Source organism: Beta vulgaris, chromosome 5 (genome assembly GCF_026745355.1).
Source record: "Beta vulgaris subsp. vulgaris cultivar EL10 chromosome 5, EL10.2, whole genome shotgun sequence".
NCBI lineage: Eukaryota > Viridiplantae > Streptophyta > Magnoliopsida > Caryophyllales > Amaranthaceae > Beta > Beta vulgaris.
In genome coordinates, this window is record NC_079206.1 from 57,179,841 (window position 1) to 57,200,162 (window position 20,322).

Consider the following 20,322-nt stretch of genomic DNA (forward strand, 5'->3'; position numbering starts at 1 on the left):
AACTAAAGTTTTGGGTTAAAAATCTGTTGTTTTTAGCCAGTAACTAGGTTACCGTTTTTTCCCGGATTTCCTCCCTTAATGAGCCGTTATTTCCTAATTACGGGCCATTATCTCCTCCCACTAAGTCGGCTGGTAACCACGTTTTAACCCTATTATCCTTTTATAAATACGTAGGTTACTGTTCTCTTGAACACACAGAAAATCATAAACACCTTCTTCTTCCTCTCTCAAAAATATCTTTCTGGGCAATATTCAAGATCGTTCTCAATCTGTTTTTCCATCTACACTGGAATCTCAGAGACCGTGTAACCCTGGAGGTTGATTGCTAAGAGGCCGTGTGTTGTAGCGGGGCAAATTCAACTTTAGGGCAGTGAATTCTTCACGCCACGGTGTTCAGATAAGTTAAATTTATATTGTTAGCGGTTTTAGTTCCTACATGCTGTAGTTCGGGTGGTTGACCTGCTGCCCTGACTCGCCATTCCAACTCTCAAGTGGACACACCAAAACTATCATGCTATTAGTCATACGCAGTATACCTTCATGGCTTCATATATATAAAAAATCCACTTTTGAACAACTTTCTGTTACACAATTACACTTATATTGTTTTTACATGCAGTAATCATATATTCATATATTGGTATGTGGGTTAAAAAAAACACTTCATGCCTGCTTTTTAGATAACTTGGCTTAAGATCATCCCCAGTTTTACATCTCTAGCAAGAATCTTTGGATTTCCTCAGCGACAGCCTTGGGGTACTCTTCTTGAGGTAGAAGAGCACCGGGTACTTCAACAAACTTAGAAACCCCTTTAGCTCCTCGGAGGGCTTCCATCTCAGCCTTTGACCTCTTCGGAGCACCTGAAGCTGAGATCACTAGAACTGGAACGTTCCCTGCCAAAGATGCAAACATATCAAGAAACTCCTCTCGAGATTTGACAGGATCTAAGAGACCAGTCAAGAAAGCCGCAGGTACATATCGAGCTCCGTCCTTCTTTGTCAATGCATATCTGCTTTGTACAATTTCTGGAGTCACATTTGCAGGATCTACATAAACATGAGACTTGTACTGGGATTGAATCGCATTTTCGTTGCTGACAAGAACATTATACATCATCCAACCCAAAGCTGGGGATCTTAAGGTTCCCCTAAGAAGCCCATACCTAGCATATTCACACAGACCATGGACAGGTATCAGTAGTCAGTACATCCAGAGTTTGAGAGATGAGAAATGGTATAATGCATTAAAAAACAGAACCTGCACTTCTGTTTCATGTAACCAATAATTGGAACCATGAAAACCAGATATATAATGCTGCCTCATCTAGTTAACTTCTCAGTTTTTTTACTGAAATGTCCCAAAAAAAAAAAAGAACCACCCATTTTCTTTATTAGTTAAAGCTACCTTGTTTTGGACAGATAGTGTTCCCAAGCATAGACTCATAATATGGTTGGCTATGCTGACTTCACACCAGGCAGAAAATGCTCTGTCTATTTACAACTGTGATGCTTTTACTCTATGTGAAAGAAATACCAAGTCCCGTATAATACTTTATATTGCTTAACCCATAGCTATTATTAAACAATGGCTTGCTATCAGTGTCACATCTGTTAACCACCAACAGATTATCATATGGCTGCAGAGGCATAAAGGATCTCAATTTCGAAGGGAAGTTTGTATGGCTGCTGTGTCTGCTACCTTGTATCATGTCTGGCAAGAGCAGAATAATGCTCTTTGAATTTTCAATATTAAGGGCACAAGCCATCCATGAAAAGGTTTGTACAAAATATAGAATTCAGCAGATGAAGGGTACTACATTGAGTCAATGTGATTTAGTTCGGCTGAGAATTTTATATTTTCTTGGCTTTGGTAGTGTTGTAAAACTGTACATTTTGCCAGAGTTTGTTCTGGTTGTTTAGTTCTGGCAATAAGAATTCAAGAAGAGCCCTACCCAGTAAGTACCTCCTCTTTACTTCCTAGGTAGTTAAATGGCTTCAGTTGAGCAATATAATTCTTACAGATTACTTGCCTAAAATAAATAGTGTTACCTTCTCCCTTCATCACATCAACACCTTTTCTTTTTCCCCATTCTATTTCTTCAACTATTTTTCTCTCTATATATACTACTTCTAACAAAAACAATTCCCTATATTCCATGCCACATAAAAGTGAGAAGTAGAAATACGATGAAAGGAGTACAGAAGTATGATTTTTGGTAGGATAGAAAGAACCACATATTTTTTAATTCGTAGGTATAAAAATTAGAAATACAGAGAAAAATATAGGAGTACTAATTAGTAATAATAGTAAATGAAATTTAAGTTTTCTAAAATAAAGTGATCTGATTAGAAATTTTGTGATCAAATGTCATTTGCTTTTTCCAGATGTCTGAGATAAGCACTCAAAAGCTAAAGTAAGTAAATCTGAACATAACCTCAATTAGTAGTGTACTACTTACTACCTGCTCTCCATGTTGGAATCACGTCCAAAGACAATTGGAAGAGGACCAGCCCAGGTCGGAGCTACAGCTACAATGGCTGCTGGCTTCACTAATCCCTTCTTTGCAGCTAGAACTGCGAGAGTGGCAGCATGCCCACCGCCAATAACCACCAAATTGTTGCCTGTCATAGCAGAAAATGAATAAGCAAAATAAGCTGAAACAAAGATTTTCATTCTTATGTTTACAAGTAAAGGATAAGGTGTTCAACCGCAAAAATAAATGAATAAATAAATACATAAATTATAGGGCACAAGGCAGCAAAAAAGAAGACAAATGCACCGAAAAGCCAAATAAATAATGATTTTGCATGAAGCAATTTAATTATAAGTGTTGAAAATAAGATCTAGAAGTTAAATATCAAACTATGTAAACTTTGATGACTACAAACAGTAATCAATATGAAGCACCAATAGGTCACAGCAGAATAGGCCATACTGACTGAAGCCCGCAGAACACAAGGATTAGAAGTCCAACAGAAAAGAAGAATTAAGTGAATATGCCAGCAATGACACTGCTTTCTGAGAGGACACTGGAAAACAAGCCAACATGTTCAAGCTCATGGATGTTTCCTTACAAGAGAACCCACAAACATATAGGACATATCCCCTATCAATTTCAGAGCAATAAATGAATAATGTGCAGCTTCAAGCAACATAGTTCTGGCAATCAAAAAGAGGAATCAGCAATTCTAGAATTTTGAATGTAACCAAAAAAGGGCATCAGTAATAGAGATCTGATAACTAATAAATATCTATTTTCATTGACAAACACAGACGTACAAGTCCATAAACATGGTGTAATGAATGGCCCCATTGGTATTGCATAATTAGTTACTTTAGAAGTAGCTTGAGGAAGAAGGAAATTAGTAACAGTAGGGAGAGGAAAAAGAGAATAAGATTTTTGTATAAAATGTGGAAATCACAGAAGAAGAAAGCATGTTGAATATTATGATAGTTCTATTAGTCTTAATTAGTTCTCTTGCGGGTAAATCAGGCCAACTCGCAAGCCTTTTTATTCTATGATCATCTCTGTAATTTTCCCAATCACTAATCAAAGTTCAATTTGTTTCTCTATCATCCTCATTATTCTGCTTTAGCTATGTCAGTTCACTACACTTGGGCACACCAGAAAACAAACGGGCAACTGCAGAGGACCAAAACAAATGCATTTTGAAGGAAGTGTAGTCTGTAGTATCACTTGATTAATTAGGGCGAGATGAGCAATACAAACAAGGGGAACACTAAAGATACTTAAGTACTAGGCTTATGTGTACTCAATACAGATGAGACAATCCAAATTTCCAATTATACCAATCAAAAGAACAGTAAACACCAATTTGACAATGAACTAAATCCTGGACACACTCGGCACTATACAGAACTTGGAACACTCTAGGCATCAGAAAGTTTCAGAAATCCAAATATCATTCATATTGCTTATCTTCATAATCAGATCATACAATAAGCCTATGTAGGTACTGTCTTTAATATGCATTAAACAGCCAAAGAATGAATCCTGGCAATAAACACTAAACAGCCCCTACCCCCCACACATGCACTCCCCAAAATTACGAAGGGTTTATTTGGGATTAACAATGAGATATCTATCTGTCAAAAAAGTTTACTCAAATTTGAAGCGAGACTAAACAATGCTTGAACATAAAATGCTCTCAAAGAGAATAAACACAATATAATCTTACAAATATCAATTTTGAGAATGCTAGATCATATTAATATTAAATTAAAATAAATCTAAAGAAGTGGATGTGCGAAAGAATATGGACCTTGCTTAGTTATTTCTGAGTAGATACAAGAGATTCAAAGTTTCATGGAAGAAAAAGAGATTATGTTGCCAATAAGGCCCACTTCCATGTACCAGGTTCCCTAAAGAATATATAAATTCCCACGAGACGTTATAATTGCTTAGCTGGGCAATAAGAAGTATGTAAGAGCCATAGGTCTACACCTTCCCCCCCCCCCCCCCTCCCCGGGTTCATTTCTTAAATAATTATAACCCAAATTCCATTCTACTTATTCCTTTCACCAGGCTGAATCAACCCAAGTGCTAACACCACCTCATCCTCCAATATTTGCACCAGCTTAAGCACCACCATGGACTTGTGGAGCCACAGGTCCACCACAAGCAACTGTTTTTATCATCAATTGCAACTGTACTATGTCTGTCACCGCTACTAGTCGTCGCTGCAGCACTACTGCCTTCCTCCACTTCGTAACACCAGCATTTTATCCACCTCACCACTACCACCATCCTGTCCAATCCATTTTCACTCTGATCAAAGATAAAGAGAGAGGGGGATATAAGAATGTGGCAGATCAAACCCGTAGTACTTAAGACTGAACTCCTTATGATGCTCAAATTTCACCTTCGAGCTTTAGCTTCTAGAGCTAGAACCTACCACCAAGTCTGACCAACAGTCACAGTCAGCCTTGAGCTTCGCGATAGTGCAGAAAAAACTTTGAGCTTGTGATGGATTTCCTTTGAGATGATAATAAAAAGTGGGAGTGAGCAACAAAAGTAAAGTGATGGTGGTGACTACCGACTACTTCGTGGAGACGCAAGATGGTGATATTGGTTGCGATGTGCGTTAAATTATGGTGATGGTGTGCTACGAACGAGATAAGCATATGATTGGAACCTAACCTTTTAAGTTTTTCACCAATTAGTACTTCACCTTATTTCTTCACCTTTTGACACCCAAAGTCAATTTTAATGTAACCAGCCTTTAACCAAACTAACTTAAGAAAAAAAAAAAAAAAAAAAAAACTTTCTTGTACTTAATAATTTCAGCAAAAGCATTAGAAAAGGCAATAAAAACAACCATTGAAAAAAGCAAAACCAAACTATTTAGGTCAAAAATGCATAAATCTAGCAATAGAATTTGAATACTTCATCCCTTGTTTTACAATCTTTTTGTTTCTCAATATAAACCCAACCAATCCTAACTCCTAAGTATTAATGAAGAAAGCAAAGTTTTCTAAGTGATCCAAGTTCAGTTCAACATCATAGAAGACAATTCATATAGATTGAGCACATAATTTAGTCCAGCAATTCTTTAAAATAGAAAAAATAAAAGCTTATACCCTTACATATACCAACAATTGTTCTCCGTATGCGTTGTTTTATCAGCAAGCGGTATCCTCAAATTGCAACTTTACAAGGTAAAACAAATTAAAAATTTAAACTGTGCAATATAAGCTTGAGGTTTTTTTTTTTGCAAAAAAAAAAATTGCACATATAACCTCATCCCACCAGTACCCAAGATAAATATTGGCTTACATTAATCAAAAGAAGTTAAACTAGTATTTATAAACTAGCGGCAAATGTTACAATCTCTACGTTTCAATTAAAATTCTAGATCCAGAAACTATACATTTTCCTCTTCTCTAATTAATTGCTTTGTATATCAATTAAACTAGCCACCACTAAGTGTAGTAAGTCAATTAACCATCCGAAGTGACTTAGGGTCCCTAACGGTGACAAAAAAAAGGTGAAGTCTAAATGGTGAAGAAAAAAAAGGTTAGGTCCTAATTATATACTTATCTCGCTATGAACTAACATAGCTTAGACACCATTAATGACAAGAATTTAGGAAGAAGAAGAAGATGTGATTGCTACAAAAAAAATTACAGCAATAAGTAAAGATATTCAACCTTTCAAGAGGCTTGATTCTCTCCCAAATGACCTCTCAAAAGCTAACTAAAACTCTCATCAAAATTCAACATAATTTTTCTCTCCCTAATCTCCTATATATATAGAATCTCTTTCCTTACTAACTCCCTAACTTATTTCTCAAGCTACTATTAAAACTCACTAATTATGCAATACCAAGAATGCCCCTCTCCTTAGGTTGATTCGTTACATTGTGCTAATGCACTTATTTGGTGTTCATGGTAATATGGACACCCTACCACAGAGGGGGGGAAGAGATGAAGTGTTGGGGAATGGGGCGGTCCGGCGGGATGGGGGAGAGGAATTGTAACCCCATAATCTCACATCATTCCCTTTCTGCTTTATCTCACTTTTAGATAACAAGCAGCTTATCTTAAATAAGGAATCCCTATTCAAACCAGACTTAAAATTGAAAATTCTTCCACTTTCCTCTCCCTTCGATTCCATTTATTAATCTTTTTCCCTATATGTGAACCAAACAACCCCTAAGTATGTTGTAGCCCCAAAAGATCTTCCGTCTTCACAAATTTCACCTAATTTTAGAGTAATTATGTTCTAGCATAAGTGCTCCAAGAGGATTAAGCCACAGCTTAAAAAATATCTATGGTTTCTAGAATACTGAAAACTAAATTGTGTCAACATTAGAACTAGAGTATAGGAAATTACATAAGTGAGTGTTATAGGCCTATAGTACTAACTAATAAGAGTAGACTGCAAAGAAAAGAGATAGCAGGAGTAGACCTAACGTTTGGGATTTGTCTTCCTAAAAAGCTTAATAATTAAAACAACACCTATCATCTATTGAAGATGGCACCTTACCATGTGCCATGTGCAAATTTCATTTATTAAACTAAACAAGTGTGACCTAGTTTTTTTAAGTGATAATCTCAGGCCAAGAAAGATATAAGGAATGTCTAAGACCTATATAGGCATAGAGCATAGTCACTACAAGCCTCAGAATAACAAGCTTATATCGCATATTGCACAGCTTAGGTCCACACCAGCTCGCGTTTTACACTATTATGTGCTCAACATCACACACAAAAAAACACATTGGGAATGCACACATTAAAAGCACAAAACGCAAAGGCACACGTCAAGAGTTGTTTCTATAAATTTCATACAATTTTCCAGAATATTTGACCTGAAACATACTCCCTCCTGCTCTCATTTCTGTCTGAAACACTTAAACACAAAACCTAGTCATGGTAGTGTAACCTCCTGCAGAGCCTATCGAAGAGCTGATTTATGTACTAAGGAAGGCCCCCTACAGAAAAGTGATACTTTCCTCTCCGTCTCTTGTATGTTCTTTCCAGCTATACATGCCTACACGTAATAACTATATAATCTTCTTTCTTTCATTTTCTTTCAATCATCTTTTTCATACTATTAATAGTTAGAGGTTTAAAAGGTTATATGAATCACCTAATTCAGATATACGATTAGACAAAATAAATCACATTAGGCTCCTTACGTGAATCTTAAAATGGTTCGACTCAATTACAGTAACCATTTGATGATTAACCTAAGTTTAACTTGTTATTATTGCGTATAAATATGGCCGTATCTTGCTTTTGCAACACACATTTACATTTAAAGAGGAACTAGTAGAGTATGTAAAATGGCCCCATATGACACACTCCGTTGCCAAAATCTATCTTTCCTATGAAATATTGAAACGAATGGAGTTCCCCCCCTGTGAAAAATGGGAAAATTGATGATTTTATATCTATCCCAATCAAATTTTCCCCTTTGAACACCACATCTAGCTCCCCTGCAACATTAGGTCATTAGGTGCGAACAAATAATCCTGTAACTCTGCAAGGGGTTTGGCGAAAATTCTATTGTGCTCCCAGGAGCACGATACACACCATGCACCCAGTAAATTTGTTCCATTTTCGATGAATAAATGTTCTATTTCAACAAATGTTCATTTTAAGCATATTTTTCAGCAAAAAATATGTTCTATTTTCAGTCAAAATTGTTCTATTTTCAATAAGCAAATGTTTTATTTCAATAAATGTTTGTTTTAAGTTTATTTTTAAGCAAAAAATTGTTGGGAAAGATCACAAATAATCTTGCAGCGGAATAATATTCGTTTTCCCTTTCGTGTATAAACAAAATAGGCTAACAATTAGATCTCTATGATATAATAAAACAACTCACAAAGTGTTTATAAAATATAAACTAATATTCGATGGTATAACTCAAAATGTAATGTTTCTCAATAAATATGAACTATCTTACAATGTTACAATTTCTGAATATATTAACTATCAATCTGATTACATATTTATAATGAGCCTATTACTAAGAAACTAATGATGCAAATTATCGCAAAATAATTTGCCAATAAATGTTTCTTGATTTCTCACTTCTCTCCTTCTTTTTCTCTCCTTTAATTTCTCTTATTCTTTTCTACTTACATCTTCTCCTTTTTGATAAACCCGCTTCCCCTCGACATATATCAAGCTTTTGCACGGTCAATACTTTGGTCATCATATCTGAGCCATTATGGTCAATATGGTCTTTTCCATATGCAACAGCTTGGCTTCAAATACCTCTCATATCCAATGATACCTTACGTTTATATGTTTAGAACCGGCATGAAAAGGTGGGATTTTTCCCCAGATGAATAGCACTCTAACTGTCACAATAAAGTATATAATTTTCTTGTATAATTCCTAACTCTTGTACGAAATTCTTCATCCACAAACTCTTTGCAAGCTTCTGTCACACCAATATACCCAGCTTCTGTTGTTGATAAAGCAACACATTTTTGTAATCTTGATTGCCATGATATAGCTCCCCCTGCAAAAGTCATCATATAACCTGTAACTGGCTTTCGCGAATCAATATCATTTGCCATATCTGCATCTGTGTATTCTTTTAACACAGGATCTCCTTGACCAAAGCATAGACACATTTCTGACGTGCCACGTAGATACCTTAATATCCACTTCACCGTTTCCCAATGTTCTTTTCCTGGATTAGAGAGAAACCTACTAACAACACCTAGTGAATAGGCAATGTCTCGTCTTGTACAAACCATAGCATACATCAAAGTGCCAAGATGCATGAGGAACTTTATCCATCTCTTCTTTTTCTTTATCACTTGTAGGACATTGTTGAGAGTTTAATTTAAAATGACCTGCAAGTGGAAAGCTCACCGGCTTAGCATTATGCATATGAAACCTCTTAAGTAGTTTCTCTATATATCTTTCCTCTGCCAACCATAATTTTTTTTTTTTAGTCAGAGGAGATTTTCATGCCAAGTATCTGTTTTGCTGGTCCTAAGTTTTTCATGGCAAAGAACTTATTCATCGCCTTTTTCAAATTGGCGATTTTATTGGTATCATGACCAATGATTAACATATCATCAACATAGAGGAGTAAAATGATAAGATCTCCCTCCGTAAATCTTTTGTGGTACTTATGGTCATTCATAAAGGATTCAAATTTTCGATACCATTGGCGTGGAGCTTGTTTTTAACCATACAAGCTCTTATTCAAACGACACACCATGTGCTCTTTTCCCTTAACCTGAAATCCCTCAGGTTATTCCATATATATTTCTTCTTCCAAATCCCCATGTAGGAAGGCTGTTTTCACATCTAGCTGTTCAATTTCTAAATCCATGCATGCTGCCATCCCTAGAACAACTCGTATTGACTGAACCACCCGTGAGAATATCTCTTCAAAGTCAATACCTTTCTTCTGACTGAACCCCTTCACAACCAACCTTGCTTTGTATATTGGTTGCGGATTATTTTCTTCAGTCTTCAATCTAACACCCACTTATTTTTGAGTGCTTGTCGACCATTTGGTAATTGTACCAAATTAAATGTGTGATTCTCATGCAAGGATTTGGATTTTATCTCATCTTGCATGGCTTGCATCCACTCTTTATAGTGGTTATCTCTTATAGCCTCTTCATAAGACTCTGGCTCTCCCTCTTCAGTAAGCAACTGATACTCACCACTAGCAAGTCTTTCTGGAAGTCGTCTATCTCTGCTAGACCTTCTTAACTGTAGTGGTTGACTCTCTTAGTGTGTCATTTGTTCCACATTCGCATTATTATCATCCTCGTCATCATCTATATGTTGAGGTTGATCTTCTTGGTGTACTTCTCCCCCGTGATCATTAATAATATCCTGAGAAGGACCTGGATTCATGATTATAGGTGATTCTTCACGGGATATTGTTGATTTTTCCACTTTTTGTGTGTCTTCAATGGTTTGATCTTCAAAGAAGACAATATCTCTACTCTCGACTATCTTTCTTTCAGTAGGACTCCATAGCCTATAACCGAACTCATCTTCGGGATAGCCAAGAAAAATACATTGTTTTGTCTTGCTATCAAGTTTTGATCTTTCATCCCTCGGGATATGGACGAAGGCTCTACAACCAAACACCTTTAAACTTTCATGGTTAACGTTTCTCCGAGACCATATCATTTGTGGAACATCACCATCAAGCGGAACTGAAGGAGAAAGATTAATCAAATGAACTGCAGTCTTTACTGCCTCCCCCCAAAAAGATTTGGGTAACTTTGCGTGTGATAACATCGAACGAACTTTTTTCGTGATCGTTCGATTCATTCTCTCAGCAAGACCATTTTGTTGAGGTGTTTTTTGCGACAGTTTTCTCAAGCTTTATCTCATACTTCCTGCAATATTCTTCAAATGGACCTCTATACTCACCACCATTATCGGATCGGACACATTTCAATTTCATGCCAATTTCTCTTTCTACTTTTGCATGAAACTCCTTAAACGCGTCAAAGACTTGGTCTTTACTTTTTAAAAGAAAGACCCACACTTTCCTGGAATGGTTATCAATGAATGTAATAAAATATAATGCACCACCAAGAGATTTCTCTGTCATAAAACAAATGTCTGTATGAACCAAATGTAGAACCCGGGATCTTCTAAATGGTGGATTTCTTTGAAATGAAACTCTATGTTGTTTCCTAACAAACAATCAACACATGATTTCAAATTAACATCCTTCAAAGGAAGGAGTTGCTTTCGAGTGAGGATTTGCAATCCCTTCTCACTCATATGTCCGAGTCGCCTATGCCATAGCTCGGTCGAACGTTCTTCAGCTACAATCAACTCAACTGTGAGCAGAGCTTCCCATTTGTGACATAAAGGGTTTGTTGCTTCTTTCCGTGAGCAACAATCATCGAGCCTTTTGACAATTTCCACTTTCCATTTGAAAAGTGATTTGCATACCCTTCATCATCAAGTTTCCCAGCTGAAATCAAATTCAGCCGAATATCTGGAACATGTCTCACATCGTGTAGTGTTAGCTTACACCCTGCATTGGTTTCCAAGCAAACATCTCGACACCAATAACTTTCGAAGATCCATTATTTCCCATTCTCACAAAGCCAAGATCGCCACTAGTATAAGATGTGAAGTAATCTTTATTTGTAGTTAGATGATATGAAGCACCTGTATCAATCACCCAACTACAATATTCATTTGTAAGGTTATAACATGAGTCATCACCTACAAAATAAACTTCATCACCAACTGCTGTAGCCATGACATTTTTCTTGTCTTCATTATCACTACTCTTGTCATTCTTTGATCTCATGTTCCGCTTCCATATTTTACATTCACTTTGCTTATGTCCTGCCTTATGACGATAAAAGCAAGTGAACCTCTTCTTGGATTTCGATCTGCCTCTCGATTTATCTTGACTTTGGTAGCTTCTAAAAATTGGTCTCCCTCGACTTTAACAATGTGTGCTTGAGTTTGATTATTTGTGGAGGCAAATTCTTTCCTTCTAGCTTCTTCATTGAACAAGCTATCTTTCAACATGTCAAGAGTGAGTTTACCATTGGGAGCTGAATTGCTCATCGAGATAACAAGAGTTTCCCAGCTATCGGGTAATGAGCTAAGGAGTAATAAGGCTTGGACTTCATCTTCAAATGTCATGCTAACATTCGTTAGCTGATTAACAATGCCTTGAAATTCATTCATGTGTTCAGCCATATTTTTACCTTCTTTGTATAGAAGACAAACCAACCTTCTCACCAATGTAGCTTTATTTAAAGCTGTCTTCCTCTCATACATTGACTGAAGCTTTTTCCAAAGCTTGTTAGGCATTTGTATCATTAGCAACATGTTGAAAAATGTTTTGATTAATATGTTGTCTTATCAACGCGACTGCCTTTCGATTATCCAATTTCCATGCATCTTCGGTTTCATTTTCCAGTTTATTTTCTTCCTCGATGAGTTTATACAAATCCTTACAATAAAGGATATCCTCCATGCGAGACTTCCACATGGAATAGTTGGAAGACGTCAATTTAATCATTCCCGATATGCTAACCATCCAATCTTCCATTTTGTTTCATACAATGTGTATGTACGTATCCGGCTCTGATACCAGACTGTTGGGAAAGATCACAAATAATCTTGTAGCGGAATAATATTCGTTTTCCCTTTCATGTATAAACAAAATAGGCTAACAATTATATCTCTATGATATAATAAAACAACTCACAAAGTGTTTATAAAATATAAACTAATATTCGATAGTATAACTCAAAATGTAATGTTTCTCAATAAATATGAACTATCTTACAATGTCACAATTTCTGAATATATTAACTATCAATCTGATTACATATTTATAATTAGCTTATTACTAAGAAACTAATGATGCAAATTATCGCAAAATAATTTGCCAATAAATGTTTCTTGATTTCTCACTTCTCTCCTTTTTCTCTCCTTTTATTTCTCTTATTCTTTTCTAATTACATCTTCTCCAAATAAGGAGGAATAACCAACATAAATTATGTTCTATTTTTCGTGAAAATTATTCAATTTTCAATAAGCAAATGTTTTATTTTAAAAAATGTTCTTTTAACACTTATTTTCCACCAAAAAATATGTTCTATTTTCCCTGAAAATATGTTCTATATTTGATAAGCATATGTATTTAAGTAATTGAATTCTAGTAATGTTCCACTTCAACAATAAAATGTTCGTTTCGTAATTGGATTTTGGTAATGTTCTACTTCAACAATAAAATGTTCTTTTTTGTAAATGAATTCTTGTAATGTTCCATTTCAACAGTCAAAATATTCATTTTCGTATTGTGTTCCTGGGAGCACAATGCACGCATTAGAGGTTTGGCTTAGGCTATAGCCCTTACAGGAGTCATATCATGTTTGTGAAGTCAAAGTGTGAGCAATAAAAGGACTCATAAAACAAAGGAGAATCTAAATACATATATCCAACTATGGGTGACAACATTACATGGTACAGGATCTAATTTGATGGGGAATGCAAGAGTGGATATGGAGAACGCCACCAATGGTCATATAATTCATCTGGCGTTCTATAAGATTTCAGTTGGTACTGCTAGTTAGAAGATATAGTAACTGTTAATAGGTGATTGCTTCTAATGAGTCAAAATTCAACAAAAAGGGAAAAGCAAAAGGAACAAGACAGTTTGGGTACTTGCAAGCTACCCTAATACTTTTACTTTTATGTGCAACCCATTACCCGCAAAGTAAATGCTCTTCTCTCTCGGGAGAAAAAAGAAGTAAAAGCTTCCATCATCTCTCCCTCACTGTCTCACATTAATTTGCAAGTGAACATGCCACACAAACATCATCTTGGTGCCATGAAGACACTAGACAACTCACGTCACTCTGGCAAGTCACATCTCCTATGCTTTTAGGGCTCCTTCATTGTATAGGAATGCCTCAAATACAATGTTTAGATATCTTATGATTAGCCTTGTTTTTTTAGCATAAGTATGGGTAATCGACAACCTAGATCCTGTTAGCCCAGTGTTTTCAAACACCCGATTCATTAGCACTTGAAGGCAGTTAACATCGATGAGGTGTTCAAATGAAAATATATTCAACAATGATTACAAAAAACTGAAATATACACAAATTATCATTATTTGAAGAAAAGTACATTAAATGACATTAAAAGTGAAATCTCCAGCTACAAAATCAGAGGAGGACATTAGTCTTTGACCAACAAAAGGTAAGATTTCTTTAGAAGTCCACTATACCTTTAAGTATATTAATGTGATCTTTATGGTAGTCAAAAGTTCCATGTGTTGTGTCATTTAATGCACTTTCGTTTACGCATTTGATAATTGAAATATCAATATCAAGTTTTCCTAAGACGAAATAGTCACTTCAGCAACAAATGAGTATCTTGCAAGAACTCTTTGGTCCTACATTATTTAGACTGAAAAACCTTCTCTAAACTTATTAGCCCCCATAATTATCTAAACAAGCAATTAATTGAGCTTGGTCACCAATTATCTAAACTTATTAGCCTTTATGATTACCCACAATAATTGTGAGTTGAGCTCGGTTTGCCTTTATCTAAACTTATTAGCCTTCTTTGGAATTTATTCACCCATATCTAAACTTATTCGAACTTATTGTTCCTAAAACTAACTCATTACAGTGAAAAGAAACAGCCTTCATCTTACTTTTCAACACTAAGACACTTAGAATCTTTAACTTGGGCCACGCCCAAGTACTCCAAGAGATAAAAGAACAACCCTTAAACATGGGCGTCTTTAAGTATCATAGTCCATCGCCCACCAGCACAATTAGCACACTACCCTATCTTCAAATCACCTATCAAATGTTTATAATAGATCAAAAAGATAAAAGGTATGTGCAAAGTTATCCCATCAGACTTGCAAACAATGACACAATAACTTTAAATACTAAATAGCCAGGTTTGAATTATAACTGCGTAAAAGATACCTATTTGCGCACACCTGATTTACAAGCAGGACTGCCAGGAGAATTAATCAGATCAACCAGGAACTTCTCCATGACATCTGCATTATAATCCAGCTTTGGCCGGTCAGACTTTCCCAGACCGGGCCAGTCAACAAGCGTAGCCCTCAAATTTTCATTACCATCCCGTTGCAAAATGTCTGAAGCCACCAAATTCCATTCTTCCACTGTGCTAACATCAGAAATTGTGGGTATCATAAGCAAATTCTTAGTAGGCTGAGAACCCTCCTTTTCGTGTTCCTCAAAATAAATATTGATGGATTTATCACTGAATTTCCATTTCCAACAATCATTCTGAAATTAAATATGACAGAATACTAATGAGAAGAAGAACACATACACCCAAAAAAAAGTAATTTCAAAAGGATTATGCAAATTAACAAAATTTCAGCATTGGCAGCATACCGCTTCCCTATCTACAAATACAAATAACAACGACAACAATGTTAGAGCCTTAATCCCATTAATATAAGGTCGACTGCATGAGCCAAGATTTTATTTACGAGGGTCATTTACATGAACCTCTGCCTTTGTTCTCTTCTATCTAGAAACACTAATTTCCAAATTTCAACATCTTAAAATTCAATAACATGATAATGATTAAAACCCAATAATGTGACCATTGCAATCAGATACCCTCACAAATTAAAACACCACCACCCAATTAAATAGACAAAAAAGTTAGCAAATTGTACACAATGTAAGAGCAAATTAAACGAATTCCACTAAAAAAAGTTATTACCTTTCTCAAAGTAGAGGGCTTATCAGAAATGGAGACATTGGAAGAACCAATTGAGGTTGAAGCATTAACTCTTAAATGTTTAAAAGTAAGTGATTTTGAGTATAAAGTGGGTTTAGATGGTACAAATGAAAGTAGTTGAAATTGAAGTGGTAATTTAGATGGGGAGAATCGAATTGTTCCTGGAAGAGCCATAATTAAACGATCGATTGATTTCTCAGAAAATAAAATGAGGTCTTAGGCTTTGAATTAGCAGTACACTGTCCGCAAGACGAATGAAAAAATCAGTTGAGCGGGCCATCAAAATTAAGATACGTGGAGTGTTAATAATAGGGGTGTAAGTTCGGTTTTTGGTTTGGTTTTAGGTCAAAACCAAACCAAACCGAAATAAATTCGGTTTTGAAATTTCCAAACCAAATCCAAACCGAAATTCGACTCAATCCAAACCAAACCAAACCAAAATATGAAACCAAAAACCAAACCAAACCGGATTTTTTTATCTTTCAAAATCCAAACCAAAACAAACCAATTTTTTTCATTTCCAAAATCCAAACCAAACCCAAATGAAACTAAATCAAACCAAGATAAAAACCAAACCGAATTTAAAACCAAACTTTTTATAATTTGTATTTTAAGTGACAATATTTTTGTATTTTTCGTAATTAATATTAAAAAAAGAAAGACAAAAAAATAATAGACAAAATTCGTATGTTAAGTGACAATAATTCGGTTTTTTCGGTTTTCCAAAACCAAAACCAATCCAAACCGAAAAACCGAAAAAATAATTTTTTTGAATCCAAACCAAACCGAATTTAAAAAAAAACCAAACCAAATTACTAATTCGGTTTGGTTTGGTTTGGTTTTCGGTTTTTAACCAAATAACTTACACCCCTAGTTAATAAGCAGAATCCGATTCCAATTTCCACCCATGTTGTTAGGCCCTTGTTTGGTTGACAAAACAAATTATGAAAAGTGCAAATTCCTAGAATTCTAGGAAGTAGAAGTATATGAAGTTGTTTGGTTGGCAAAATCATGGGAATTTGCACTTCTTAGGAAGTTCTACTTCCTCCAAAATGGAGGAAGTTACTTACCTAGGTCCCCCTAGGTAAGTAGAGCTTCCCATAGGAAGTTCTACTTCCCATTATCAACCAAACACAATTTTACACTTTCTAGGAATTTCAAATACATGGAAAAAATAACTTCCTATAAAGTATGACTTCTCATATACAACCAAACAAAGCCTTAGTTTCTTACCGTTCTTTGCTTGCCCCTTCCTTTGGGCTCCTTGATATTTTGTCCCTGTTTGTTTGCCCCATCTATTTATACAAATATATTAAACGGCGTGTGAAAGAAAGTATATTATCAAGAGTTTAACCATTAATACACTATGATTTTGTTGTTTAATGTTTCTAATGTTTCAAATAAAATATGATAAAATCTTGTAATAATTATAATTAACTAAAAAGACTTAAACAAATATACATATCTCTAACACTCTTATTACGTAACTTACCAGAGAATATTGATGTCATATTCTCTGACCACAATTCTTTTTAAGGTATTGTTTTCAAACTCAAACCTTTTAATTTCTTTTACTTATCACGTCATGACGTGAATTTTTCAATTTATTGATGGACAAAAAATAAAAGTAGTAAAATAAATTATGAAATCTAAAAATAGTAACATATTTGTTTACTATAACTGACCTGGAGCATCACCCAGGCAAAAAAAAACTAGTTAGGTTGTAAAAGACGACATAAAGTGAATGTGATAGTAAAATGATAATTTTTGTAATCTTTAGTGACATTTTAATTCAGAAATAGCCAGAAATAAAATGGGATAGAGGGAGAAACTAATTAGGTTCACTTTATATTACGTCTCACAAAAAAAAGAGATAAAGTGAGAAACTAGTTAGGTTCTCAGTTTTCTTCACTATTTCACCTTAATATTTACTTGATTGAAATTATTTATTGATCGGTTAAATTGTATTTTTCTAGTTGATTTTTAGTAGTTAAACTAGTTATTAGGCCCGGGCTATGCCCCGGGTAACAAAAAATTTCATTTATTAATATAATAGTTTATGATAATTACACTAAATACAACTTAGCCTAGTGGTTAAAACTTTAGTATATGTACTTGAGGTCTTGAGATCAAATCCTATACTACTAGTCTTACATGCACGCAATGCGTGCGATAATGTGTGATAACAAATGAAGTAGAAAATAAAATTAATTGGGTAGAAAAACCGTCTTTAGATTTTATGTTTTCAAAAAACTGATATTCAATTTAAATGTCTTACTTTCCCCCCTTTTTTCATTCAAATGAAATAGTTAGTTATCCTCTATTTTTTTTTTTTTCCTTTTTCTATTTTTTGGTGTCCCCAATGTGTTGCCTTATATAATAGAGATGCAATTTCTTAATTTTTTTATTGTACATGAATTACATGAACTAAAACTCCCTAGGGAGAGCGCACGTAGCACAGTTTCTTGTTATCACACGCCTTTTAATATATTTGTATAGATCTTATTTAATTTGCTTCTATTGAGTATAGTCCTCTCATGCAGTATACTAGTCCCAACTAATTACAAGTTTACAACCAACCAGAACTAATTTTGCATGATTACTAATATTACTAATTAAAACTTTTTTTCTAGTTGTTCATTACTTTTTCTAAGGTGGGATTAAGAGCATGAGGAATGAGGTTGGTTTAGTTGGTATAGTAAAAAGTAAAGCTAGCTTTACTTAGTTTTACTATTGGAATAATTGGTCCTCGGAGTTGGTTGGTTTGGAATGCTAGACCTACTATGCCGTGGATGGTGTGCGTAGCAACGAATGGGGTGATGCCATATGTATCAATATTGCTTTATTGTTGCTGTTGTTTTTTTACAAGATTGCTTTTAATTTGTTTTAACGTGAATAAAATCAGCTTACAGGACCGGACCATGAAATTCACGGTTTGGATGGGCTGGTCGACGGGCTGAAAAATCTTAGCCCACACGGTCGGTTATCGTTTTTACGATTCGAAAGCGGTCCTGGTGGTTCGTGGGCCTACCGGGCTGGCGGGTCGACATGATAATTTTTTCCCAAAATATAATCATTTATTATTGTTACTTAAAACCTTTAATATTAATTAAAACATATACAATTATTAATATTAATGAATATTTTTATTATTTTTGAATTTGATTTAATTATAATATATTCAATTTGATTAAAATATATACAATTTGATTAAAATATACACAATTTGGTTGAATAATTACTTGGGTTGGGCTGGGCTTGTTCATGAGTTGGGTTCAAAAAATCTGACCCATGATCCACCCACCAATTTAACAGTTCGAGCTGGGCTGGACTGTGCTTTTCGCGGGCTCAGTCCACGCGGCCCAAGAGGCGAGCTGGGCTGGATCAATTGGATTGGCCTGCACTGTTGGTCATCTCTACGAGAAACAAAAAAAAGATAATTAATGAACACGTCCTAAGGTTGAAGAAGTTGTTTTACTGCTTAACCATTTAGTACGTAGTATGTGAGAAAGAGAGCTTGTGTATGCAATTTCATCCATGTTCTTACAATCTTACCTAAGGCTTTAGGGGTGATACTGAGCCTGACATGTCGTGAACAGTTTGGGATCGATTCTTCAAAGCTTGGCTCTTCGTGGCTCAACTCGGATTCGGCCTCGTCCCGAGACTTTAATGAGCGAATTGAGCTAGGCAAAGCTCGGCTCGGAAGCTCGTGAACAAGCTCGATTATATTTTTATACAGAAAAATTATATATTTATATATATAGATAAATATAATAATCTAGATATCACACAATAATAAATTAATAGTTTTATTGTCTAAAAGAAAACCTATAAATCCCAAATATTAAAAAAGGAAAAACAAAGAAAACATGTAAAAACTAGGGGGTGATAAAGAGTCAAGCATGTTCGTGAACAGTTCGAGCTCGACTCATTTAATATTTTTTCAAAGCCCGGCTCGAACAATGTTCGACTCGTTAAGCTTCAAGCTCGACTTAAGCTCAAATAAACTTAAATGAACACAAGCTGAACATACCACAATTCGGGCTCGGCTCGACCATAAGCATCCCTATTCTTATCGTAATTTGCTTGGCACTCCCTTTGGGCTCCTTGATCATCTTCCGTCCCTACTTCTTTACCCATTAAGTTTTGTGAGACAACATAAAGTGAATGTAAGGGTAGACTGAAAATTGTAATCTTTAGTGACACTTTAATAGGGAAATAAACAAAAGGAATAGAAGGAGAAACTAATTAGGTTCGTTTTATTACCTCTTGCAAAATGAGATAATAGAGGCACAACTAGTTAGGTTCTCAGTTTTCTTCACTATTTCACCTTAATTTTTACTTGATTGAAATTATTTATTGATCGACTAAATTGTATTTTTCTGATTGATTTCTAGTAGTTAAATCTAATTCATTTTGCTTATATTGAGTCTAGTCCTCTTACGCTATATACTAGTTCTAACTAATTACAAGTTTACAACCAATCAAAATTAATTTTGTCTGATTACTAATTTACAAATTAAGACTTTTACTTTTTCTAAGGTGGGATTAATACGACCCCTCAAACAAACA

At 35.0% G+C, this 20,322-nt stretch overlaps 1 protein-coding gene across 1 annotated transcript; it reads right to left on the reverse strand.

Moving 5' to 3' along the window:
* Window positions 1-524: 524 nt before the first annotated feature.
* Window positions 525-16,024, reverse strand: LOC104894056 (hypothetical protein). Its single transcript, XM_010680224.4, has 4 exons — window positions 15,733-16,024; window positions 14,969-15,284; window positions 2,462-2,621; window positions 525-1,162 (listed from the first exon to the last, which is right to left on the reverse strand). Exons 1-4 carry the CDS (start codon window positions 15,922-15,924, stop codon window positions 709-711), a joined length of 1,122 nt encoding a protein of 373 aa, XP_010678526.1. The 5' UTR covers window positions 15,925-16,024; the 3' UTR covers window positions 525-708.
* Between the last annotated feature and the right edge of the window lie 4,298 nt (window positions 16,025-20,322).